This window comes from Pelodiscus sinensis, chromosome 6 (genome assembly GCF_052426305.1).
Source record: "Pelodiscus sinensis isolate ZL-2025 chromosome 6, ASM5242630v1, whole genome shotgun sequence".
NCBI lineage: Eukaryota > Metazoa > Chordata > Testudines > Trionychidae > Pelodiscus > Pelodiscus sinensis.
This window is the reverse complement of record NC_143057.1, coordinates 111,566,997-111,594,181: the sequence shown is the minus strand read 5'-3', so window position 1 is coordinate 111,594,181 and position 27,185 is coordinate 111,566,997. Positions and strand designations below refer to the sequence as shown.

Below are 27,185 nucleotides of genomic sequence, written 5' to 3'. Positions count from 1 at the left end.
GCCGCTGGTCAGTTTTAGCAGCGGCTGAATCGGGGAACCTGGGGGCAGAGCAGCTCCAATGGTCCGGCTGCCCGGAGCACTTCTGGGTTCCTGATGGTGCCAGACCATCAGGAGTACCGGACCATCAGATGCTGGACCATCGGAGTTTTACTGTACATATTCTTAGATGGTTTTAAAACCTACAGCAGTCATCCTCCTATCTTATATGGGAGAGAGAGATGCAATACAATGTAGACAGACAGACAACTGTGAGAAAAAAATGTGGTGTGTTTAACCTCTGACATATTTCATGTCACTAACTACTTACCTTCCTTCTCTTGATTAAAGTAAGTGACTTGCCCTATGTCGGACTGCAAATGAATGACAGAGCTGTGAACAGAATCCTGGTCACCTCACTCCAGGTACAATTCCTTATCAGAGAGACTATGCTGCGTCATTCTGGCTACATGAAGGATGCTTTTTAAAGGGTCATGCTCAGTTTAACATAACTTACATGTAGTTTTGGATGCCTGCCTGGGAGTCCCTTCACCAATTTTTGTAGTTTTTTCAACCACAATTTCCTTTCCTTGTTGCTATGTAAAAATATGTACACAAACAAAAGACAAGGGAAACCATAAAATGAATATATACATAATAAACATAATGGAAAAAAACAAGAAAATATCTTGTTCTCTATCACAGTAATCTTACTATGTAACAATAGCTATTAAAAAGTCCGATTTTAAGTTGATAGTGCCCCTTTAAATACCCAAGAGGCACTGGAAGTTCTACTCTCCTTTCTGTAGAAAGAAAAGTTGTAAAAGTAGATCCCTTCATGGCAGTACTTATTTAGAAATGTTAGTTGAACAATACCTTTGTTATGTGCACTATTGAGGAATAAGGGTTAATTGCTCAAAAAGCAATACCTAATGGTAAAATATACATTTATATGACTATGTGCTTCTCTGAATTTCTATTTAGGTTCTTATGCTGTTCTCACAGCACAATAGCTGAGCGCCTTTCTTTAATACACTAAGCAATGCTTCCCTTAAACTGTTCTTTAAATTACCACAATGAAATCACAGCCCAGTATTTTGTATTTGCTTAAGGAAAGTGGTAAGGGTGGAGGGAAAGGGGGATATTTGTGAAAGCAAATAAGGAACAAAAATTGGAGATTATCAGAAAGCAATAATCTGTGTACAAGGGAATCCAGGGTAAGGGTGGGCGGGAGAGACTTTACTGAGATTGGGAGGCTTAATTCGTAGATAATGCTCCAGCCTGGCACAAATGGGACCCCATATCTGCTATCAGCCTGGAGTCCTAACTAAAATGAATCTTGATTTCAGCTCTGTGCTCAGGGAACAAAATCTGAATCATTATTTGCCATGATTGGCACTTCTGTGCTCTGCAGACTGAAATCTTCTCTAGTGGATAGAAAGAATAGTCTTTTCAAAGCATAAAATTTGCCATTGACAGGGCACTGTAGGGAAGCTTTATATTGAGGCTGCACAGTGCACAGCTGGATACACACTGTTTATTGGATACATTATTTATGATGAGATTCCCTTCACACAGAGCGAGGAACAAAGTCCCTCTGCTGGGTAGCAGAAACCCACATTCTAGATTTATGACCTCTAGCACCTCCGCATACCATTACAGGCCTGGTTGTTACTTTTATATTGTATTCATGCTGTAATATTGTTTATACATGCAGTATATGAATCAGACAGCATGGTTTATTGGATATGGCACTGGACTGGATGTCAGGCTACACTGATTCTATTTCTACCACTGATTTGCACCGTAACCATTCTGTGCCTCTGTTTCCCCTCCTTTCTTTTCCGGTCTTGTCTATTAGAGCGTAAACTTTTCCATGCAATGACTATTTCAGGCAATGACTAGCTCTCACTAGGTTTATGTACCACATTTAGCATAGTGAAACTAAGCTCTCAGCTGAGGTCACTAAGCATTGCTATAGAACAGATAAGTTTGGACTTTGTTCATCAGGCACCCTTGGGACCTCACGGGTCCCGAGCGAGGGGATTTGCCAGACCGGGGAGATCCCTCCCAACAGGGCCCATGCTGAACTCCTGCCTAGCACTCCTACTACCTGCCCAACTCTGGCTCCCCTGGCTGGAGCTCCCTAGCTACTACTGCTCGATCAGAGCTCCACAGCTGGAGCTCCGCAGCTGCTGCCAGACCTGAGCTCCCCAACCAGGACTGAAGCTCCCTAACTGGAGCTCTGTAGCTGCTGCTGACCCCTACCACCTCCAAGCCACAAGGGGCAGAACTCTCAGCTGTGCCACCCACCCCTCTGCAGCCCTGCTCTCATGGGGCTCTCAGCTGAGTCGCCTTTTCCCTCCCCCTTCCCCTTCCACCCCACTGCATTCCTGCCCCACGACCCGCTCTCCTTATACCTGGGCTCTGCAATCCAGGAACATCTGTGGTCCTGCCGGACCATGGATGTTGCCAGACCAGAGTGTCCCAGTTAAGGGAGGTACAATCTGTAAATAAGGGCACACACCAAGCTAGACCTACATTTTGCAGCAAAGGGCCCGGGAAACTATTTACGACATTTGTATGGCTGAGTGAAAACTCAGTTTCATTTTTTTGTCAAAGCATAGTGTTTTAAATTAATTTAAAAAGAAAATGAATGACATGATCAGTACAACTTCTGTTTAGAAGCTTCGGGGGCAGCCAAGTTAGTCTGTTAGGATAAACTTAAACAAATGCTCTGGTAGCACTTTATAGACTAAAAACATGTAGAGGGTATCATGAGCTTTTGTGGCCACAGCCCACTTCTTCAGATGACCAAATAAAGCTAAGGATGTTAAGGAGCAGTTATTTGGCTAATTGTGTAGTCAATACAAATTGTATCAACTACACGATAAGGAGAGCCGCTCTGCAAAGATGTAGTGGGTGCAGCTCCCGGAGCAGACACAAGCCGGGACTAAATAGTCCCAGCTCACAGTGGCTCTGGACCGCTGCAGCTCTGCATTTAAAATGTAGTAAGTCGCCCAGCTCTTACAACATTTAAAATACAGAGCCACAACAGGCCCAGATCATGATGAGGCAGGACTGCTTGGTCCCGGCTCGCACTGGGTCCAACAGCCCGTCTGTGGCTAGCCTGGAGACAATGCAATGCAGAGACAGTGCTTAGGAAGGTGGCGGAGAAACCAGCTTTTAAAGTGGCTCCTCCCAGCACCAGCTCCGGTCTCCCTCCAGTTGCTGTCTCTTATACAGAGGCAGTGGGGGTAAGATATGGGTGAGAAGTAGAGTACTTGAATCGACTACCTGATCAGCTTAGCTTTACTGGGCAGTCGAGTACTTGACTACCCGATTATATGCCTAGATTAAGCTTAAGCAAATAATGCTGTTTTACTTCTGAGTGAGAGCAGGAGGTTTAATGCACACTTTAATTAATGTGCTTTAAATTCTCACCATTAGCTAATTCAGTTCAACTTTCCAGAGTCTTCCTGTGTAGACTATCCTTTGACAAGGTGTGAAGGAAATAAAGTGGCAGTAGGAAACAAATGAGAAGTACAAAAATAAAACCATGCAGAAGTTATTACCCTCACAACATTCTTTATATTATGATACATTTATTGATTGGTAGATTGGACTGACTGATATTGTGCAACATGCAAAATTCTAAAAGGAAAAAAAAACCAAAGGTTTGCTATAGAAATGTGAATTTTAACAGTTTGCAAGTACAGTGTAGATGAAGAGTCCAGACTAGGTCTCAAGGCAGGTATCAAAGTAGGTCTCAAATAATCCACCTACTATTTGTTCCAGTAAAATTTATCTAGTTTAGCACTAAAATGTATTCAGACATTTCAAAGCACTTCATAATTAAATTTGATTACAATCATTGAGGGAACCTACAGAGGAGCAGAAACAGTACACTAAGCCCCATTACCCAAACTTTAGTCAGTAAAAAGCTATCTGGGAGACAAGAAATTACTGACCTAAGAAAATATGTTCCTTAGATTAATTTCAGAATTATAGGTTTTGGATTAACATCCTCTTTAAGAGTTTCAGTTACAAAGTTACAGAACTGTATCAGTGACCATGCTGGTGTATAGGAGAAGCCAGACAGCATTTTAAAACACACCCACCTCACTTTTCATCATGTAAGCAGTACAATGGCTGGTCCTGTTAAAGGGCTCAGTCCTGCATGGTGTAGACCACTGGTCCCTGGCAGACACAAAGCAGTGGAGGGTACTCTGCTCTTTACAGAGCTGAAGCCATCATTTCCAAGTTAATGAACTTTGTCAAAAGACAGAAGATCTTTTTATGTTTGTAAGACTGAGCACATTGTCCTCTCTTACTGACCACAGTGAGAGTTTTGCTTAGGTAAGAGAAGGATTGGACCCAAATGTTCTAACTTTGTATTTCTAACAGATTTACATAATTCCATCTTTATTAATTTCTGCTGCACTCTAATATTCTCACACAATATTTGTAACTTTAAAAGAACTGCCTTTTAGTTTACCAAAACCACCCCCAAAACAGATGGAACATCAACCCAGTTACTTTTACATGAAAATAAAATGCCCTCAATGTTTTACAACACATACATGTTGAGTGTTAAGTCACAGGAGAAATAAATGTTGTGTATTAAGTATTGCACATTGTATGGTTCAAAGGTCAATCTAATACAAAAACTCTAAGCCAAAAGCTGCACTGCCCCTAACAGATGGTGTTTTTAAAATGACAAAGCAGCAATTTTTCTGTAGATTCACATTTTTAAAAATGATACAACATTCCAAATAAGCACAATTTCACCTTCTCAGGTGAAAATTGTACTACTTTAGGGTTCACGCAAATTGTACTACTTTAGGGTTCAGGCTTGCTTCAGATGGACTGTAGGATGACATAGAGAACTGTTATTTCTCCCTCATGTAGGATTTTAGAAGTTGCTTTGATTTTCCTGTTGAATTTCTTCTGAGGCAATAGCTAAGGTTTGCAGCGTTGGACAAAGCGTGGGTACAGACATACGTCACGGATGTGATGCCTGTTCAGAATCCATGTTAAGAAGCGTTCTAAGCCCAAGCCATAACCTCCATGAGGGCATGTGCCATATTTACGCTATGGAACAAAATGCAAAAAGTCTCAGCTTGTTACTCATCTACGTGGGAATGATAAACAAAATCATATTTAGAGGCTCATATTCTGAATGACAAATGCAGAAACTAAAATGGGCTCATTCCACTGAATGTGTGCATGTCTGATTCCCGATATTTATTACCCAGAAAATAAAGGAGCTGGAAAGAGGGAGCAGGAAGGAAAAAGGAAGGTGAAAGACAACTCTTTACATCACATGCTCCTTTATTTTCCCTTTTTACCTTCCACCCCATTCCCCTTCTCCTGCAACTTCTGCTGATAGTGAATTTTAAAAAAAATGTACACCTGGAAGCTACCAAGAGGAACTACTGACTTGCAAACAGGTAAAGTAGGGACCGATGACTGAGGAAATTACACTCACATGCCTAGCTATTTCCAGACTAAAGGAGCCTCTAAGCAGAGAGCATTTATAGATGCTGTGTGCAGCAAGCACAAGCAATTTCAGTAGTCTAAATACTACCTTGCCACAAGTAGCAACTACTTGGCAAGACAATAGACCAAATGGCCACAGGTAAAGTCCTTATCCCTCTAAAATAAACAGTCCAGATTAATTTACCATTATTTCAGTATGATCTTAAAAAGCCACACCCTCAGTATTTGACATGCAGGGAGTAAAATATACATACCTGATCTGTATACCAGTAGTAAGGAGTGGGGTCAATACCTTCCCGCTTATAACCCGCTAGTAGCTCATCACTATCCCAGATACGCATTGAGCCTCCAACAATCTCACCAACATTGGGCATCAATACATCAACCTACATAAAACAGACAGGACAGGTCACAAACTAGTACATACAAGCTATTTGCTAGAGGAAAAGACGACCCAACCCCAAAACAATCATAAGCTTAAAAATGTAACATGGTAGCACTTCTAAAGCACACTCTGCTGGAGAATCCTTAAGGACATCACAAACATGAATTAATGTACCCTCAAAGGTAAGGAGGGATGGCACTACTGGGACAGACCAATTGTCCATCTAGCACCACTGTCCTGTCTCTGACAGTGGCCAGAGCTAGATGCTTCAGAGAGAACAACAAAAAGCAGCAATTCTCAATGATCCAACCCCTACTGTCCTTTCCCAGCTTCTTGCATTTGGAAGCTTAGGGACACCCAGAGCATGGGGTTGCATCCCTGATCATCTTAGCTAATAGCCAATGATGGACGGACCCACCATCCATGAAGTAAGCTAATTCTTTTCTAAACCCAGTTATGCTTTTGACCTCCACAATAGCCCATGGCAACAAGTTCCAGCGACTAACTGTACCTTGTATAAAGAAGCACCTCCTTTTCTTTGTTTTAAATCTGTTGCTTTTATTTTCGAGTGACTCCTAGTTCCCGTGTTATGTGGAGGGATAAACAACACTCCACTATTCACTTTCTCCATGCCATTTATGATTTTGTAGACCTCGATCATATGCCCCCATATTATCTCTTTTCCAATCCCAGTCTTTTTAATCTTTCCTCATACACACTAAGAGTAGAAGGCAGCTCTTTTGAATTCTGGTCCTGTTCTTTTCCTCCCACTATTAAACTGAATACGATCTTTATATAGCATTTGTGTGTGATCAGACTAAATAAAAGTCCGAGTTAAATGCTGACCTTTTCTCTTATCAGGGTAGGTGTACACTTAGCTTTAAAAAGAAAATATTAAAGTAACAAGCCATGCAGAGATATATGCAAAAATATTTCACTGAAACCTATCCTACTTTACTCTCACACTCAGTCATTTATTGTATTTTTCTGGGCATTCACACACACAAGCATCCATCCCCTTCCCAGAAAGAAACTATGGGTACTGCGTGACGCAAACTGACAGATTCAGTAAGCCGTGAATCTTCTGGACAACGCTGCATGTAGAAGGACTTAATTTCTGCAGGAAATCGACACAGCAAGATTGGTTCGTTAATGGTGTCAGTCATCAGTCTCTCAGGAGCTTCTGGGATATCCTGAGGATAAACAAGACATGATTAACACTTATGGCCAAAAACATTGCTTGAGTTCAGCACTAGTCTATGCCTGACATCTATAGGGGACAAAAGGGCACACAGTATGAGAGACATGAAGGTGGCTTTTGGGGGGGGGGGGGAGAAGGGAGTGCATGTACAATTTTCATTTTTAATCAAACTCCAACAGGTGAAAGTGTTTTGCATAAGAATATTTACTGTGTATAAAAAGGGTAACAGCTAGGAATAACTAAGACACCGGGCAAAACTAAGCCAGTCCCAGCATGGAAACTGAGAAGGGAGTGGCCCTGAAATCTAGGTGTGCTATACATTGCATGGGCAGTAGGTCTTACTGATGAGACCTGTTTAAGCATTTCCTTTAATGTATATATGTGCAATATATAGGTCTTGAATGACCAGACCAATAATATGTACCACTACATCACAACTTCTTAATTTTTAAGTTACTAAGGAATGTTTAAGGTCACCTAGCAATATACACTCCAGAAGTTTGTTTTAAACTAATTAATCAATTTTACTATTTAAAAAACCCAACAGACATAGTTTAATACCCTTGATAGATTACCAGTAAAGAGAAAAGGGATAGGTTGGACTTGTTCACCGAAAAGTTTGACCCAAATGTGTCTGGCTTTTCGATCAAAAGCTTTTGGGACCAAAATAATACAATTTCAAAAATTTTATGAAGCCAAAATGTCCTGATTGACTGAAAATACTATTTTTGCTGCTTTTTTTTTAAAAAAGCAAAATAAATTTTCTCCAACATTAACTTACTTTTTTAAATACTGTGTACCCTAAATACAATTTGACCAAAATGTTTTAATCAAATTTCTCAATTCTCTAAAATAGACCAAAATTTTAAAATCCAAATTGACCTTTTGACTGATATTTTGACCAAAACAATATTGTTTTGCCAAACATTTTATTTTAATTTGTTTTACCAATGAGGCAGGCTTCTTTTCACATCCAGTGGCATCTGTTCCTTTCACTTATTCTGCTCTATCAAACAATTGCAGGAGAATGGTAGCATAACACATGAGGAAATGCAAGGGAGAGGGGGTTAGGTGTGTCCACATTAGGTTTCCTGATCCACCCAAGATTCATTTGGATTTCCCTATGGATCCTCAGGCTCAGAGCATCTTATAAGGCCACATTCCCTCCACGTATCTCCAAACTAGAAACAAAATCCTGAAACCCAGTATTCAGGAGGACAAAAGACTTTGACTTAAAGAAATCCTGGCCCATTGATCAACACTGTCCTTAAAACAGCTAAAAGACCAGGCCATATATTTTTTAAAAAAAAGTAGGTATTTTATAAAAATCACTATTGGCATGCATTGCATTTTGATCCAATCACACAAATTTAAAGAGAAAACACAAGTACAATACACTTCCAGAGTTGAGCTCCAACTTCTTAAGATATCAAAAGAATAAAGGGGACAAAAGAGAGTCTTACTTCTCCAAATTCATAGTAAGTGCCATCTTCCTTCTTCACATTGTGCTCCCTTAGCCATGTAATGGCATCTGTATAATTCATTCGTTTGAAAGGGCGTTTGGGGAGCTGGAAGTTCTGCAATGGAAGATTAGATAAACACAAACATTAGTGTTTTTTAAAAGGTCATTTCCTTCTCATAAGTGCCATTAGAGTTGGGAAAGTAATCAGGTTAAAAAAAAATAAAACATCTTCCTACTCAGATTTATTCCCTGTCTGTATTCAGAGTCCAGCTGCACACTAGATCATTCTTGATAGATGTCTGCCTAACCTGCTTTTAAAAATATCTAGTGATGGAGATTCCACAATCTCCCTAAATAATTTATTCCAGTGTTTAACCACTCTGACAGGAAGTTTTTCCTAATGTCCAACCTAAACTTCCCTTGCTGCCCTTAAAGGTCACTGCTTCTTGTCCGATCCTCACAGGTCAAAGGGAACAATTTTTCTCCGTCCTCCTTGTAATACCCTTTTAGATACTTGAAGTCTCTTATAAGCCTCATCCTGTAGGCCTTGTGTCCCAGTCATTCTTTACTTATGTACCTATTATACATTCATCACTTTTTGACACCTTCAAACATATGAATAAGGCATTTGGTATGGTTAGCTAACTATAAAAAAGGGTTCCATTACGGGGTAAAAGTGGGAAAACGGAAGGATGAGCTCACCAACCCCAGAAGGAACCATGCTTCCAGTAATGATCTATTAAGAGATCCATTGGACCTTAAAAATACCTTTGAGGATATGAGTATGACTACAATTATTGCATAAGTTTGTTGGATTTTTATATGCATAGGTAATTGTAATTTATTGCTTAATAAAATCTGTAGTACAGTCAGACTTTGTACTTGAGATCATGTCTATGGTCATTATCCTTGGACTTTGTGTGTTCCTACAAGGTTCCTACAACCAGAGCTGAAATCATGATGGTGTATCACCAGATTCACTTTAAATAAAATAAAAAGTCTACATGATCCATGAATGGGGCTCCTAGGCACTTCTGGAATTCAAACAACAGTTTATCCCGAGACTAAGATACAAACCACCATCTCTACCAATACATGATGTAGGTATCAGTCTTGCAGAGGCTAGACACCTTTTGATATCATTCAGTGCAAATAGGTCACCAAAAAAGGCGAGGCTATGTTTCTGAAGGACGTTAAGACATTTCTCACCAAACAGAAGTGACTATTCAGGACTGCTAGCCACACCATCACATACCGGGTTTAGATCATGTAGAAAGGTTGATACAGATGATTTCAAGACTCTATCCACTACATCACACACCAAATCTTCCAAACGGGTCAACAAGTCTTCAAAGGTCATGAAAGGACATTCAGCTTCAATGTGAGTATATCTGAAGAACAAGGTAACTCAATTAAGTCATCCAAATGAAGACACTTCCCCTCACTATTCCATTTTGCTCCCTCCCTAGCTCTGAGCTTATAACCTTATTCTTTCCACAAAGTTATACAATGGCTTCCACAGTATATTTCAGCAGAAGCTCAATAAAATCCATTGACTCCTCTTCTCCAACTTGTTCAGGTGCAGAAAGTCACCTCTAATGTCCTGCCTCCCACTTACTGACCTTGAGAACAGGCCATTTCCAAAGTAGCTCTGGTCACAACACTGCTTATTAGTATAATGCTCTACCTTCCTTTTTGTAAAGTCTGGTTATTCTGAACTGCTTCTCCTTTGATCTCTAAATACATGCATACTTTTACTAAAATTATTCCCATACTCTGCCAGGTGTCTGCGTGTTCTGGACTGTTCAGCTCTGTATGACTGGGCGATACAAAATGTGTCTCCTAATGCAGGGATACAAGTCTCCAGGTATAGCTGGGATGACTGGGTCAAGAATGCCTCTTCGCCAAAATAATCCAGCTTGAACAGAGTGGAGCCTCCTTCAACTTGTGTTTGGACAAGTGTCGGCGGAGTGATCTGTTAAACAAAGTTTCATTACTAAGGTGGGAATAATATCTAAAAAAACCGAAGTGGTCTGAAATTGACAAAAATTAGTTTCAGTTCAACATCAAAGTTTATATAGTACATCCAGAAGCACCACTCAGGCTATGAAGGAAAGATTATATAAAACCAATTTATAACAAAGGAACACACACTTACTTCATAATATCCATTGTCAAAGAAGTGATCCCTGAAGCACTGTATGACCACAGAGCGCACCTTGAAGATTTTGGACATGTTCTCTCCTCGGATCATCATATATCTGTTGTTAAGCTGCACATCAACATCCGATTCCTCATTGATCAGGTTATCAGCCCCTCCAGCTGGAGCCAGACCAATAAGTTCCCAATAGTCACAACTTAACTCATGGCCTCCTGGAGCCTATGGGTTTTAGAAGAAACAGCATACCCATTAGAAATTTAATATATGGTCATGGAGAAATGGAAACCTGGTATTCTAACTTAATTCTGTTGCTAATAATTTTGTTTTTGTTATAGATGTTCAAGGCCTACTGAGAAAGGCAATGCTTTTAAAATGTGCTTTTTTGTCACTGAATAATGCCATCTTTAGACAAATGATTTGCAACCTAAGACCGGGTTGGGATCCACTACTGTCGTTTAATAAAAAGTTAGTCAGTGGAAAAGATTTTCCATTGTCAGAATTTGCATTTTCTGAGGTCTCTATGTTCCCAAATGACTGCTATTCTTTGTGAAAACAGTGAAAAATTCCTCCTCACCCCGCTGCCATAAAAATACCCACATACGAGATGCTGTATACAAGACAATCATTTATAAGAATCTCAGGCCTTCATCCCATCTCCTCCTGCTGAAATATATAAGCAACCCACTAAAGTTAAGGGGAGCTGCTCAGATTATGGTGAATTTCATCCCAGTGCTTGCATGGCCTTTCAGGGCTTTTCTGAACTTTCTGTATGGTGCTGAATTTCTCCCCCAAATTAAAGCAGAATGCCTTTCCCTGATTCATTTTAGTTAACTGCTGAATAAGGAAACAGCAAACTGTCCATGTTGGAGTTAAGTAGCATGTGCTGTAGTGTCGTAACTCCAAACATTATACCATTTGCTATGGCAAAAGATTAGTTTCCCAGTCCAAAATCAGATACAATGTAATTCATAAAAAAGGAATATGAATAGTAAACAAAAGCACAAAATAATTCAAAGATAGAGTTTAACGAACACTAACAAAGGGAAGAAAATGATTGTGCTTTTTAAATAAGTTGTTTCTGACCTGCTATTTTAATTTGATACTAGCAGGCTCTGAGGACACTGGGGCTGGGTTCTTTAGACCAGTTCTCTTTTGGATACAGTTAGGGATGTTAAATTTAGATTAATTAACTAATTGAATAGTTGATGGGATTTCATTGACTATTCGATTAGTCTATAATGGCACCTCCACCAGACACTCCACAGGGAGCAGGGGCTTCCTTTTCAAATGTACAAGATCTCCACTGGGGCTCTTGTACATTTCAAAAGCAGAAGAGAACATGGGGCCAGTGGGGGACCTCCTTGCTGGCCCCGGCACTTCCTGCTGTGCCTGAGCCTTTGAAACGTACAAAAGCCCTGGCGGGGCTCTTGTACATTTCAAAAGGAAACCCCGCAGGGAGCACAGGGCCAGCGAGGGAGTCTCCCCACTGGACTCTTGTACATTTCAAAAGAAGAATAGCAGAAGTGGTGCAAGTGTGGACTGCTTCAGTCCCCACTTGCGCCATTTCCACTGTGCCTCTACCTCCTGTCCCCCACAGAGATGGTGCTGGGGTCAACCAGCTTTTAAGCCAGTTCCCCTAGCACCAGCTCCTGCTCTCCTCCCCCCGCCCCCCCTTGCTGCCTCTCTCTGATAGAGGAAGTGGGCCGGGGGGGGAGGGAGAGGGGAAGAGGGGCAGGAGAGACAAGTCCTATCACTAGTTTCTGCTTATCACATAGCTGACTAGTCACTTACATCCCTAGATGCAGTCAGTCTCCTCAGAGTGACAGAGGATTATAACCTGTTTTAGACACACAGTTCCAGTTAACAGGTTTCTGCTTTGCCCACTAGTGTGGATACTGCTAGACAACATATTGTAACCTACGTTTTTAAGAACACAACTTTAATACTCTTGGGCCATGTTCAGACACTAGCTGGCAAGAGCATTCTGGAAACAGGTTTACTGAACTGTACTCAAACATGGCTCCTAAACACTGTGAAACAAATAGAGTAGATAAGAAGGAACAAGTCACAATCTCGGCTATTTTCTCTTTTTCCCTTTCCAAACTTTGTAGAATCATAACGTCTAAACAAGTGTTTGTGTAGGAATAAATATTTCCACTATATGATGAAATTTCTGGATAAATTAATACCTTTAAAAATACTAAACTCTTCTGCAGAAAGGGCCTATAACAACTGAAAAATCTCACTGAAGACTGTGCCATAGTTAATAGGAGCTCACTGAATCAGGAGGCAGAACCCAGTAAACTGAATATCAACAGGGCTGCTGGGAGCTTAAGCTAGGCCGAGTTTGTCCCATTCTGTCTTAACATCAGTGGCTAGTTGAAAAACCTATTTTTTCCAAGTTGGTTCTAAACAGCTACTAGATTTACCGGGTATTGCTTGGGTACTTATCTCAATTTTTGTTTTTCTTCATTTAAATCACTGCTCTGAGGTGGGACTGGGGATTCAGTATGCAGGCTGCCCTGTGGATAAAGGCTACCGCAGCTCTGTCACTGCAGTAGATTGGGCCGGGTGAGAAACGCCTCTCCATGGCCATTATAGGTGCAGGGGGGTACAGCCAGGGGAGGGTGCATGTCCAGATTCATCCACCCCACGTCCTCCCAGTCAGAGGTACAAACAAAAGCACAAAATAATGCAGTAAACCGGGCACTTTCCCTTTGCTCCCTGGAGAAGCAGAGTTGACAGAAATGTCCCTGTACGAACTGGGGAGAAGAGAGGAGAACTTCAGGCCCCCTTTCTCTCACTAAAGAGAGCCAGGGGAGTGGGAGGGCCTGGGCTGTGTCAGTCCTGGCTGTTAGGGAGCTGGAGAACTCCCCAGACAGTCCCTTTAACATGTCTCATGATTGCCTTTTTTCTGTATGGTTTTATGAGAAGCAATCCCATACCAGGCATGCCCAAATCTTACCTTGCTTTAAGTTATGGTAAGAGGAACCTGTATACCGAATTTGCTGATCCTAGCTCTTACCATTTAAGAATTCTTGAACAAACAGACGGACTCTCTCAAATATATAGTAGAAAACTAGAACACTATGTAAGGATGTCAAAGACTAGTCAATAAATGCTTATCGGATAATCATCACTTTGACTAGTCGATAGGCACTTCCGCATTCCTCCTTTGAAATGTACAAGAGCCCCTGCTGGGGCTCTTGTACATTTCAAAGCCATGGAACCCAGGATCAGCGGGGGACTCTGAGTCCCCTGCTCACCCAGGGCTCCATGCTACTAGGAGCCCTGAGTCAGCTGGCAACTCTCCAGCTGACCCCAGGCTCCCCGCAGCTGCTCCTTTGAATTGCATAGATGCGTGGTTCAAAGCGACAGCCGCTGTGCAGCTGATCTGTGCATCTGTATAGTAATATAATAAGGACATACAACTTCAGCTAAAAGTAGAAATATTACCCATTTAGAATGAACACACACATGCATACACACACAACTCTCTCTCTCAGCCATATCATGCCATTAATTTTTGAGCGGCAGCCCCCAGTGAAATCAATTAAAAGTTTTTTTCCCCCCTACTCTCTACATCACAAATGGCCACATCATGCATTCTGAGAGAGAAATGAGTGGTAAATGGAGGAGGACCCCCAAATTCACAGACACAACTAACTCTCACCTGTTTGCCTTCAGGAACAGGGTTTAATGTACCATACATGGCCACACTGCTCTCTGTAGAGAGGATCACTCCATTGTAACACTGACACTACAGGAAAAAAGACCAGACAATCATATTTAATTTACAACTAGAGTACAAATGTCATAAGTGTCCAGAGACACAGAAAGAAGGTTCATAATCCCGTTAACTCATTCTGTGAAGAAGACCTCCAATAGTACTAGTGAGAAAAAAAAAGTCTCCTTTAATTCACTGAAGTTTTATGGAAAGTTTAAACTCAAGCTTTCAAGTGGCGTATAAAAATGAAGCAACTGGGTATTAACATTTTCTCTTTTGCATTGAAGAATAAAATAAAACCGCACAACTCACCAGTTCATCTGACAGGACACACTGCAGAAATCCGGTGCCATCTCTTAACACCAGGAACATCAAATTTTTCCCTAGGAACCAAAAACAAAAATCCAGATTCATCAGACAAAAATACCCTATTATTTTATTCAGCTCAGCTCAGCAGGTTTACACCCAGCAAATGTTTTCAGTCTGTTGTGGATTGCTCATGATCACTAAAGTACCAGAACTACACTCAAAAGCAGGGGTGGGGAACCTTTTTTGGGTTGGGAACCACTAACACACCCCTTCCTCTCTAAAGGCACCCCATGCAGGAAAGGGGCTGAGGAGGGCTGATAAACTAGGCAAATATAACTTAGATAGGGCCACGATAAGGTGGGTGCATAATTGGCTGGATAACCGTAGTCAGAGAGTTGTTGTTAATGGTTCTAAATCCTGCTGGAAAGGGATAACAAGTGGAGTTCCTCAAGGGTCTGTTTTGGGACCCGTACTGTTCAATATCTTCATCAATGATGTAGATATTGGGATAGAGAGTACGCTTATTAAGTTTGCAGATGATACCAAACTGGGTGGGGTTGCAACTTCTTTGGAGGATAGGGACATAATTCAAAATGACCTTAGCAAGTTAGAGAAATGGTCAGAGGTAAACAGGATGAGGTTTAATAAAGAGAAATGCAAAGTGCTCCACTTAGGAAGGAACAATCAGTTCCATACATACAAGATGGGAAGCGACTGTCTAGGAAGGAGCATGGCGGAAAGGGATCTAGGGGTCATAGTGGACCACAAGTTGAATATGAGCCAACAGTGTGATGCTGTTGCAAAAAAAGCAAATATGATTCTAGGTTGTATCAACAGGTGTGTTGTAAGCAAAACTCGTGAAGTCATTCTGCCGCTCTACTCTGCACTAGTTAGGCCTCAGCTGGAGTACTGTGTCCAGTTCTGGGCGCCACAGTTCAAGAAAGATGTGGAGAAATTGGAAAGGGTACAGAGAAGAGCGACAAGAATGATTAAAGGTTTAGAGAACATGACCTATGAAGCCAGGCTTCATGAACTGGGCTTGTTTAGTTTGGAAAAAAGAAGATTAAGGGGGGACATGATAGCGGTTTTCAAATATCTAAAAGGGTGTCACAAGGAGGAAGGAGAAAATTTGTTCCTCTTGGTTTCTGAGGACAGGACAAGGAGTAATGGGCTTAAAGTGCAGCAGGGGAGGTTTAGATTGGACATTAGGAAAAAATTCCTAACTGTCAGGGTGGTCAAATATTGGAATAAATTGCCAAGGGAGGTGGTGGAATCTCCCTCTCTGGAGATATTTAAGAACAGGTTAGATAGACATCTGTCAGGGATGGTGTAGACGGAGCTTGATCCTGCCTTGAGGGCGGGGGGCTGGACTCGATGACCTCTCGAGGTCCCTTCCAGTCCTATTATTCTATGATTCTATGAGGGGGTTTCCCTTCTGTCCTACTCCTGCAAAGGATTCCCCACTTCCCCCCCCATGCCTCCTTAACCGTTAAGGGGGAAGAGACTGGGGGTAGGAAGGAGAACCTGGCCCGCTGTGGCCTCCCCCATGCAGGGAAGGGACTCAGGGCCTTCCCGTCCCTCACACTCTGGGGATGGATTTCCCTCTCCCCCTTCCCTCCCAGTCCCTGCATGCCTCTAACAGCTCCAGCCTCTTCACAGCTACCTGATGTGGGGGAAAGGCAGCAAGCACAGAAATGCAGAAGCACCTGTTTACACAGGAGTTCCAGCATGTGGAGCTTTTCCCTAGCATGCTTCTCCTATGTGCAGGAGAGGAACCAGAAGCGTCTGCCTGCACTGCAGGGGAGGTTGGGGGAAGTTTTTAAAGCAGTCCCCAGGACCCTCTCAGTGTTTCATTGTGGCTGGACTCCCTCCTCCCCCACCCCCGAGAGTTGGTTTAAATTGTTTGCCAGGCTGGATCTGTCCCGTGGGCCGGAGGTTCACTACCCCTGCACTAAAGCAATGAGTAGATGATAAAACCCTTTCCACAGAACTGTTTTATGCCAAAGGAGTCAGAATCATAGAATACTAGAACTGGAAGGGACCTCGAGAGGTCATCGAGTCCAGACCTCTGCCCTCATGGCAGGACCCAGTACCCTCTAGATCATCCCTGATACATGTTTATGTAAACATCTCCGGTGATGGAGATTCCACAACTTCCCTAGGCAATTTATTCCAGTGTTTAACCATGCTGACAATTAAGAAGTTTTTCCTAATGTGCAACCTAAACCTCTCTTGCTGGAATGTAAATCATTCCTTCTTGTCCCATCAGAGATTAAGCAGCATAATTTTTTCCTCTGTGGAACACCTTTTTAGGTACTTGAAATATGTCCCCTCTCAATCTTCTTCTCAAACTAAACAAACCCAGTTACTCCAGTCTTTCCTCATAGGTCACGTTTTCTAGACCTTTAATCATTTCTGTTGCTTTTTAGCCTCCAATTTCTCTACTCCTTCCTGAAATGTGGTGCCAGAACTGGACACAATACTCCAGTTAAGACCTAATCAGCACAGAGTAGAGAAGAAGCAGGACTTCTTGTGTCATGCTCACAACATTCCTGTTAATACCCCCCAGAATGATTGCTTTTTTTGCAAGTGTCACACAGTTGACTCATTTAGCTTGTGATCCAAGATATCTTTCGGCGGTATCCCTTCTTATACAGTTACTTCCCATTTTGTCATGTAGAGGGCCTAATCTTAGATGCCAGTCACTACCTAAATGCCCAGCACAAAATCCTTGGTCCACTGAAGTGAATGGTAAACCTTCTATTCATCTCAATAGGGTCAGGATTCTATCCCCAAAATATGTGATAAGGGGTGTTGGATGTTCTCAAGGCTCAGCCCTTTGGACCTGCCATACAGAACTGATATATAGAAGTCCTGAATATGTAGGTCCCAGTTACAGCTATTGTGGGAGAAACAATGTAGCCCTTCCCATCCACAAATAAAGCTTTCTTGTGAAAGTTTTTCCTTCTGGAAGGAAACTGTTTACACAGTATGTCATGCAACAGGAATCATCATTTAGGCAGGATAGCCAGCACTACCCTCCAATCCCTAGCTCACACATAGTTTAGCTCTTCTAGGATACTTGACAGATGACAACAGTGAAACCAAGATTAGGATGGAAAGCTTTACCAGGTGCTACAGAAGCTGTTCATTTTCCCCACACCTACCAGCTTTCTCTGGTATGAGCAAGGTGAGCTGAATGGGACCAGTTATACTTTACACCTTGGATCATTACCATCTGTTCCTCTTCTCTACATCAACTTGATTATTTTTTAAGGGCTAGCTATTTATCTTGTCTACATTAAGGACTGTTTACCTTGTCTACGTAACCTGTGGACCCAGCCAAAAACCTTCACTCGTTGGCCTCTGTGTGCCTCTAAAGCACGAATCTTCGCCTATAAAGCACAAATTAAAATCCATGAACCACAGAGATTAAATCATAACCTGACATCTAGACAGCCATCTACAAGATGGAACTCCAATAGTGCACTGGCCAGGAAAAGAGATCGACTTCAGTGAGTTGAGCACAATGACCATTTGCTTACGGCGGAGTGGAAATCTCAAAGCAAAATTCTTTCATACGTGCTGTAAGGAGTGTTTTCAAGACTGATCTGGCAAAATGTTTAATTTTTTCGTCACAATTCCTCTCTCATTTAGACTTGCCACTCTCCACTGACTTCAATGTGGCTACATGTAGAACTGGGGCGGGCATTTTATTTATATTTATATTAATTCAAAAATATGTTTCTCTCAATCTGTAATATTTTCTCCCACCCTGGCAAACCCCTTCTGTTGGAAGATTTAAAAAAAAAAAAAGGTCTTTTAATCAATTAAACAAAAACAAAACTCATCACGCTGTTTCAAACAGAAAGCTCTTTTCCTTTGGTATATGTGCACTTAGAGACTCCAAAATTAAAATCAAGCAGGTTTAGTGAACTGTGAGGTGCATGAAGGAGATGAAACATCAGGATATGCTAATGAGCAGAGAGAATAAAATCTCAAGGAAGGAACAGCATAGTAGTTTTCAACAGCTGGTGATGATGCAGCGTGTTCCTTAGAATCATGCTGTTTATAAAGAATGAGATTGTTACAGGTGCTTCTTATTAAGAGCATTAGATTTCACTCACACATTTAGGCTCTGGGAGACTGGGATCATTCTTGATGGTAATTTTCTTTGCTTCCTCCAGATTCTTCTCTCGTCGCAAAATGTCTGCTGCCTAATTTTAAGAAGTTTTTCCATAAATGATATATTAGCATTAATGATAACTACAGTCAGGTTATTTATACCAGTATCATTCCACACAGATAGCAGTATGAAACCCTAACAAAATCTCTAACAACGAATGCTTACACAATCTCAGCACTGCTCCAACAGGTCTAAAACCCTGCCCTAAGGTACATGAATATGATTCCCAGGGCATGAAACACTTCCTAGAAGTGCTATTAACCTGGTTTAGAGAAAGTTGGAGGAGTTTAGAGACATTCACATATAAAAGTTACAGAAACACATCCCATCCCTGACAAAAATCATTTGCCTGTCTTGATGAAGTGAAAACAACCAACAAACATTTACCATTTAAGGTTATGCTTACCAATTAATTGGTCAACTGTTCAGATCCCTAGTCTGTACTGCAATGTTATCCCAAAATTGAAGGGTGAACAGAACTGAAGTTCCCAGACCCTGAGTTTGTTAACCTGGAGTTTGAATGTCTACACTCATTTGTAACCTCAGGTTTAGAGATGTAAACTACTGTTTAGAAAGGCAATAGGAGTGAAACATTATACCCAAAGATGAAACAGGACCTATTATATTAAACTTTCTCTGCCCTTCTCTGGCAAAATTACACTCTTTAAGCACAGAAGCAATGGGCTTAGAAATTGTAATTCCTATGAGTGCACTACAGATAACTTGGCCTGCTACAGCCTTAATTGACCACTTCAACAGTACACTCAGGATTAACATGTACCATTTTCAGGGGAAGTAAGTTGGATACAAAAAATTTCTAAATGAGTTGAATGCTCCTGACTTGGCAGTTTTCAAAACCCACCTCTTTCTTCTCCCTAGCTTCATTCTTCATTTGTTCTCGCTGCCATGCTTTTTTGACATTCTTCATTTGTGACTTAGAAATAACATCCCATCTCTAGATGGATCAGGGGAAGAGGGGAAAAGAAAGAAGTTACTTGTGCCTTAAAAATCAGAACCTCAACACTCATTTAATTAGAAATATCCCTTTTAAATTGCATCACCTCATTTTCTTTTTGTGAGTCCACATAAATAGTAGGAAATGGTTCCTTTCCTGCAGTTATCAAAGCCTTATAGGGAAAAAATAGGCAAAAGTCAGTTTCATCACAAAAGTACTGAATCCAGACTGTCAATTAGATAATATGGTGGACATACTATATTTACAAAACACATCAATGATGATCAGATGTTAAACAGATATTATATACATTTAAAGAGAACAGCAGCTTAAAAAAACCTTTCAGGTCACACCTATCTCACAACTTGTTTACAACAGTCCCTAAACAACTGGCTGTTTGTCCTGAAACGAAACATGACTTTTGAAATAGACTCTGCAAATACCTTCAGAGCAGTTTTGAAAGGCTTCTTCTCTGTTCCATCGCCAGTAGAATCGCAGCCCTCGCGTTCAGATACATATATCTCTCCTTTAATAAAGGACAAGCACATACAGGTATTTTAAAGAGAACACAAACTAGGCAAGCTGAAAGGGACTGGGCATTTAATATGGCTTTCAAAATATACTCAAAAAATAATCAATGAAGACACATTTTTGAAGAGACGTTAAGCCTCGTATTCCTGGTCTTCAATAGGGATGTGAAGAACTAGTCAACTATCCAATAAGCAAATGCTTATCGGACAGTCAACAGGCTGGTCACTAGTCGCTTTCCCCACTTGCTGCTTCTATCAGAAAGAGGACTCAGCTGACCTGGGCCTCCACGCAGCCTTTTCACCTTTGAAGTTTAGCAACAGTAGTAGCGCTGTTGCTACACTTTAAAGGCAGAGGCACCCTATCGACTAATTGAACAGTTGATGCAAAATGCATTGATTAGTCAATTAGTCAATATTTAACTTCCCTAGTCTTCAAGACAATCTCTAACTAGCAGGGCATCTGCACTGCAACATAATCCCAGGGTGAGCAAACTGAAGTTCCCAGACCCTGGGTTTGTTAACCTAGAGCAGTGGTCTCCAACCATTTTACACCCAAGATCACTTTTTAAATGACAGACCAAACCAAGATCTACCACCCCGCCCCTTCCTTGAAACCCCACCCCTTCCTTGAAGCCCCGCCCTCTCTATTCTCCTCCTCTCCATAACTTGCTATCCCCAATCCTTATACTGCTGCTTTAAAAAAAAATCTTCTGTAGTAAGGGTTTTTTCCAACATTTGGCCTGTCTAGACTGGACCAAAAGTCAGAAAAACCCCTTTTTTTGGAAGCCCCTTTATTCCTCGTGGAAAGAGGAATATAGGGGTGACCAAAAGAGAATGTTTTCTCTTCCACTAAAAAAAGCGGAAGAACAAATGCAACCCTGGATGCAGAAGAGTTTTTTCTGGGATATCTCCAGAATCCTGAAAAACTCCTGCAGTCTAGCCGGACCCTCACTGGGTTGAGACAGGATGTGTAGTCTCTGGGGTGGGAATGAGGGACTTGGGTGTGGGAAGGGGTGAGAGGTGCAAGGTCTGGGAGGAAATCTGGATGCAGGAGGAGGTAGAGAAATGGACATAGGCTTGGGGAGGGGGCTCCAGGCCGGGCAGTGTTGGGGTCAGATGGAGGGTTGGGGTACTAAGCAAGCAACAGGCTTGTGGATGTGAGGGTGCAGGAATTTGGGTTGGGGTATGCAAAGGGCTCAGGGCAGGGAGTTCCAGTGTATGATAGGCTCAGATCTAGGGTCTGGGGAAGAGGGAGTGGTTGTGGCCAGATGGGGGCTTGGCACCAACTGGGGGTTTGTTGGCCAGGCTTCATTTTTAAATAAACTACTATGTCAAACACAAAAAGTTTCTGCATTGTCTTTATTTATGAGAACTGCAGGGAATCTGCCTTGAGTCAGGGGTCACTGACCCATAGAAAAATCAGTTGAGAGCATGGGACACAGTACTGGAGAGGGGTGCTAGTGGGTTCTGGGGCAGGGAACAGGGTGCCAGTGGGGGCAGGAGAGAGGGGGAAGGGTGCCAGAAGGACAGGTTTCTGCAGCAGGGGACAGGTTGCTGGCGGGGGAGGGGGGAGTGGGGAGAACAGGTTTCTGCAGAGGGGAGTAGGGGGACAGGTTTCTGTAGTGGGGAAGGCAGGGAGACAGGTTTCTGCAGTGGGGAACAGGGTGCCGGTGGCGACTGGTTTCTGCAGGGGGGGCAGGTTTCTGCAGGGGGGGGAGGCAGGGGAGAGAGAACAGGGGGCAGGGGAGAGGGAACAAGGTTCGGGGGCAGGGAGTCCCCTACACCAGCCACGGAGGGAAGCCTCTGTCTCGTGCTCCCTCCGGGGTCGACCCTCTCCCCCGCGAAAGAAGGAAGCCCTGTTGTGCGCCTCTGCTGGGCCTGACCCTACCCCCCCCTCCGAGCAGGGAAGCCCGCTCAGGCGACCTCTCGGGGGCAACCCCCCCGACGCGTGCCTGCCCTGGGGCCAACATCCGCCCCCATGGCGCAAAGAAACCCCGCGAGCGCCTGCACCGGGACCGAAACACCCCCCTTCCCTCTGCGCGTTCCTGCCCCGGGGCTGAAACACCCCCCACGGCACAGAGAAACCCCACGCGTGCCTGCCCCGGGGACAACTCACGCCTCCTGCGCCGGTGCAAGGAAATCACTGTGCTCCTCTTCCGGAGCCAGGGCCCCATCTCGCAGCGCGCCTAGCAAAGCAGCCAGCGCACTTCTGGAACTCCCGGAAGTGGCGCTAAGCTGTGGGACTTCCATCCACCCGTGGGAAGCCAGCACTACCTCTATTTTTGCTGGAGGTAAGTACTGGGGCTTCTCCGGGGTGGGGGAAAATGGGGGGGGCGGAGCCCGGTCGCCTCTCAATCGACTGGTCAAGGCCTTGCGATCGACCAGTCAATCGCAATTGACCTGTTGGTGACCACAGACCTAGAGCTTGAATGTCTACACTCATTTGTCACCTCAAGTGTAGGGATGTAAACTATCTTTTAAAAGGTTAGCCAGTTAAACACTATGTTTAACTGTGGGGCAGCAGTCCCCCGCCCCCAGCATGATGTGGAGGGCCCTACCAAAGCAGACCTCGCTCACAGAGCAATGCAGAGGGCCAGGAGAGACTGGAGCAGCCCGCTGCCCGCAACATGGCTGAAGCCAGGTGGGACAGCTCTAGCCCAGCCCAGCCCCCTGTGGGCCCCACATGCCACTCAGAAACACGGCTGCAGGCGCTTTCTCTAAATCCGGAGGGAAGAGGTGTGGGGGGAGATTCAGATGCTACTCTTGCCCTCACCATGGTCCCATTGGCCAGTTTCTGGACAGACACTGGCCAATGGGAGATGCCTGTCTGAATAAACAGGCAGCCACAAAGCACAACCCTCCTGCTCACTCACTCAAGCACATGGCTGAGCAGGCAAAAACATTTTAAGCTCTACAAGCCTTCAGCTCTGCAGACAGGCAATCTGGTAAGTCTCCTGGTGAGAACCTGCCTCTGGCACCTCAGCTCCTCCCATCCCCAACCCTATGCCCCACACTCCTGCCTTGCTTTTCCACATGCAACCATACCCCTTCCCAGATCTGGCACTCCATCTCCTGCCAGAGATCACAATCCCCGCCTACACTAGCTCACATTCCAAAACCCTGCACCCCAGTTCCCTGTCCTAGGTCACAACTACCTCCTTCTCCCAAACTGCCTCCCAGACTCCATTCTCCCTTCTGCACCCCAATCCTTTACCCCAAGCTCCCTTCTGCACCCCCAGATACTGCATCTTCTCTATTAATACCATGGACGAGTGCGGCCCTAGTTCTATCTAGTGCCTTCTCTGCACCTTTTCCAATTCAACTACAGGCAGTCCCCGGGTTACGTACAAGATAGGGACTGTAGGTTTGTTCTTAAGTTGAATCTGTATGTAAGTCGGAACTGGCGTCCAGATTCAGCCGCTGCTGAAACTGATCAGTTTCAACAGCGGCTGAATCTGGATGCCAGTTCTGACTTACATACAGATTCAACTTAAGAACCCCAGGCGTCCCCAAGTCAGCTGCTGCTGAAACTGATCAGCGGCTGATTCCAGGAAGCCGGGGGCAGAGCAACTCTGCCTAGGGCTTCCTGTAGTCAGCCGCTGGTCAGTTTCAGCAGCAGCTGACTTGGGGACGCCTGGGGCAGAGCAGCTGGGGTGCTGCTGGGTTGCTCCAGTAGCGCTGCTCCTCGGCACTACTGGAGCAACCCAGCAGCACCCCAGCTGCTCTGCCCCAGGCGTCCTGGGCAGAAAAGCCTGGTCTGCTGGGGGGGGGGGGGAGCACTAGCTGCACCCCCCCTCCCCCAGCAGACCAGGGAGACGCAGAGCAAAGCCGCGGAGGACGCCCGCAGCGGGACAGCCCAGACACGCCTGGGCTGTCCCGCTGCGGGCATCCTCCGCAGCTTTGCTCCGCGTCTCCCTGCTCTGACCAGCAGACCAGGGAGACGGGGAGCAGCTTTTCTCGCCCCGGAGGACGCGGCTCATCTGGGCATCCCGCCGCTCCCGTCCTCCGGGGCGAGAAAAGCCCCGTTCGTAACTGCAGATCCGTGTAACTCGGGGACTGCCTGTATATCTTTTTGGAGAATGGAATGACCAGAACTGCACACAGAATTAGAAGTATAAACATACCATGGTCTTAAGTAAAGGCATTGTATTTTCAGTTTAGCTACAACCCCTTTCTTAATAATTTCTAGGATTGTTAGCTCTTTTGACTGCAGCTGCACATAGAGCAGATATTTTCAGGGAACTGCACAATGACAGCAGTAAACTCTCAAGAAAGGTATCTTGCAAATTTAGACCTTCTACCATTTTGTATCTGTAGCTAAGGTGACTTTTTCTAAGGTGCATTACTTTGCATTTCATCAGCATTCAATATCATCTGCCATTTTGTTGCCTACTCACCCAATTTTGTGAACCCTTTTCTAATGCTTCACATTTAGCTTTAGGTAATTAGCTTGAACAATTTTGTATCCTCTACAAACTGCCACCTCACCAGTGATCCAGTTTTTCTAGATCATTAATGAGGATGTTGAATAGCTAGCACAGGCCCCAGGGCGCACCTCACTACTTACCATGCTCCAAAACGAAAGCTGTTCATTTAATACACCTATATGTGGTTCTCCGTGTTTTAACCACTGACGTACCGCCCAGAAGGCTCTTCCCCTCTCTCCCAGGGCTGCTTACTTTGCTTTAGAGCAGTGGCGAGCAACCTGCAGCCCATTGGAGTTCTACCTGTGGCCTGCAATATATTGTGTTACTGTTGCCTGTGTGCAGTGTAACCAGATGCCACTGGTTTCTACCCACTTAAGATTTTTTTTATCCTACCAGTATTTCTAAAGTCACACACATAAATCAAACAAAAAACAGGACTGTGTAGCACTTGAAAGACTACCAAGAGGGTTTATTAGGTGATGAGCTTTCTGGGCCTCTCAAGGGAGACGGATTTGCTTGGGACAATCTCGCGGCCCACTGAGATGAAGGGAGCCGGTCACACAGCCCAGGGTGGCTTTAGAGCCACGGGTAAGGACTCTGGCAGGCCAAGCGCTTCCCTGCCCTTAAAAGCTGATGCCCAATAAGCCTGCGAACCGCTCAGGGGCCACAGGCCTCGCGGCAGGTTTTGCGGACACAGACGAGCAGGGCCCCTGCGAGTCCGCCCGAGCTCTAGAGCAACGTGCCCTTCCCGGCTTGGAGCCGCCCCGGCCTCAGAGCGACCGCCACGCCGGGAGAGCTGCCGCTCCACAGGGCCCCGCCGCCTCCGGGACTCACCTAGCGCCAGCTCGGCCGCCTCCGGGATGAGCAGCGCGGACATCGCGGCGGCGCCCGGCCCAGCAGCAGGCAGCTCGCAGCGCTCCGGCACCGGATTGCATCAGTCTGCGGCCCGGCCTCGCCGCCGCCGCGGCCCCGCCCCAGCGCGGGGAGCTCATTGGCCCGGCTCCGGGAGGGGCCGGCGGCGCCGCGGGGATTGGTCGGAGCGGGGCTGGTTCCTTGGAAGCGGCCTTGGGGCGCGCCGCGTGGGGAGCCGCCTTGGGACTGAGCCGGGGGCGGCCGGACATGGGCCTCGGGCGAGGCGGGCCAGCCCCGGGACCCTGCTTGTTCCAGCCGGAGCTGGGAGCCGGGCTCCCGCCGGAGAAACGGAGGCTTTTCGGTGGCCTGTTTAAACATGGCACCTTTGCAGCCCTAGCTGCGCGCAGGGCCCGGCGCTGGGTGCGTCTGAGCCCGAAGCCGCATTGCAGAGCCGCTGAAAAATGACCTTGCCAACTGCTTGTACGCTGCTAGGCAGCTGTGCTTGGGCCGAGGTGTGTGCCGCAGCAGAGAAAGTAGAAGTCACTGTGGGATAGACTGTGAACACCAGCTACATGTTGTGTTAGTTCTTAAGGTGCTGCTAGACTATTTGTTGTTTTTGTTAGTTTTTCCTGTTACAGACTAACTCGGCTACCGGAGCCGTGTGAACAGTGTTGTTACATTTTTCATCTCCAAATGAGAAAGTGGTACAAGTCTCCTGGCTGGAGTTTACTCGTTCAGCAGGGGATGCACAGTGCATGTGCGAAATTCCACCCTCCTTAATCTGATAGAGTACATCTACGCAGGTGCTACTTCAGGGTAGCACCCGTTCTCCCGAAATAGCGTTCTGTGCCTCTTAACAGCACGCCTGTTATTTAGAAATAACGGGCTTCTTATGCCGGCTTCCTTTAAACCTCGTTGCATGAGGATTAAGGAAGATGCTGGAATAGTGATTTATTTAGAAATTAGTGCTGTGTGGCCAGTGCCAAATTTTGAAATAAGCTACATAATTTGCGGAACTCGTTTTGAGGTATGTCATTTTCAGGGCACAGGGGAAGAAGTGAGGCTGCAGGATGGATTTAAATAGTAAGAATTTACAGGATAAAAAAAATGGTTTCCCATCACTATGGAACCGAGAATATATTTTTAAAAAACCCTTCACAGACTACCCAGCTACTATACTCTGCTGCTATACGCCTGGTCTCACCATCACTGATCACAATTGCAGTGCTATAACATGTAGTAAAGGCCTGATTAAGCGACAAATTTCCAAACCCTGTGTAAACCAAAATTGACATCTTAAGCTACTTGGGGGTTAACAGGAAACTTGTACACAGTATGGAGAATTTTGAGTTGTGCTCACTGCTATACATTCTATTTAATAAAGCAGGATCCTGAATTTTTCACTAGTTTTGGTATGGATTTAGAGTGATCTTCAATAAGATCACATCAGGCACATCATTCCATTCACCAAGAAGTCAGATGAACAGAACAGGTTGCAGATATTGGAAGTAA

The 27,185-nt window shown here is 44.4% G+C and overlaps 1 protein-coding gene across 1 annotated transcript; it reads right to left on the bottom strand.

Annotated features, from left to right (window-relative positions):
* Positions 1-3,544: 3,544 nt before the first annotated feature.
* Positions 3,545-25,813, bottom strand: NARS1 (asparaginyl-tRNA synthetase 1). The gene is made up of 15 exons (XM_075932625.2): positions 25,656-25,813; positions 20,308-20,390; positions 19,971-20,036; positions 19,772-19,864; positions 18,851-18,940; positions 18,040-18,118; positions 14,727-14,797; positions 14,361-14,447; positions 10,685-10,906; positions 10,302-10,501; positions 9,782-9,917; positions 8,528-8,641; positions 6,925-7,056; positions 5,733-5,864; positions 3,545-5,070 (listed from the first exon to the last, which is right to left on the bottom strand). Exons 1-15 carry the CDS (start codon positions 25,696-25,698, stop codon positions 4,939-4,941), a joined length of 1,680 nt encoding a protein of 559 aa, XP_075788740.2. The 5' UTR covers positions 25,699-25,813; the 3' UTR covers positions 3,545-4,938.
* Between the last annotated feature and the right edge of the window lie 1,372 nt (positions 25,814-27,185).

Coding starts and splice junctions, on each gene's coding strand:
- NARS1 (XM_075932625.2), bottom strand. CDS start 25,698: ATGTCCGCGCTGCTCATCCCGGAGGCGGCCGAGCTGGCGCTAG. Junction 14,798..18,039: donor CCACAGGTTACGTAGACAAG/GTAAACAGTCCT, acceptor TTTGGTTCCTAG/GGAAAAATTTGATGTTCCTG. Junction 7,057..8,527: donor CTTACTATGAATTTGGAGAA/GTAAGACTCTCT, acceptor GTTTATCCTCAG/GATATCCCAGAAGCTCCTGA.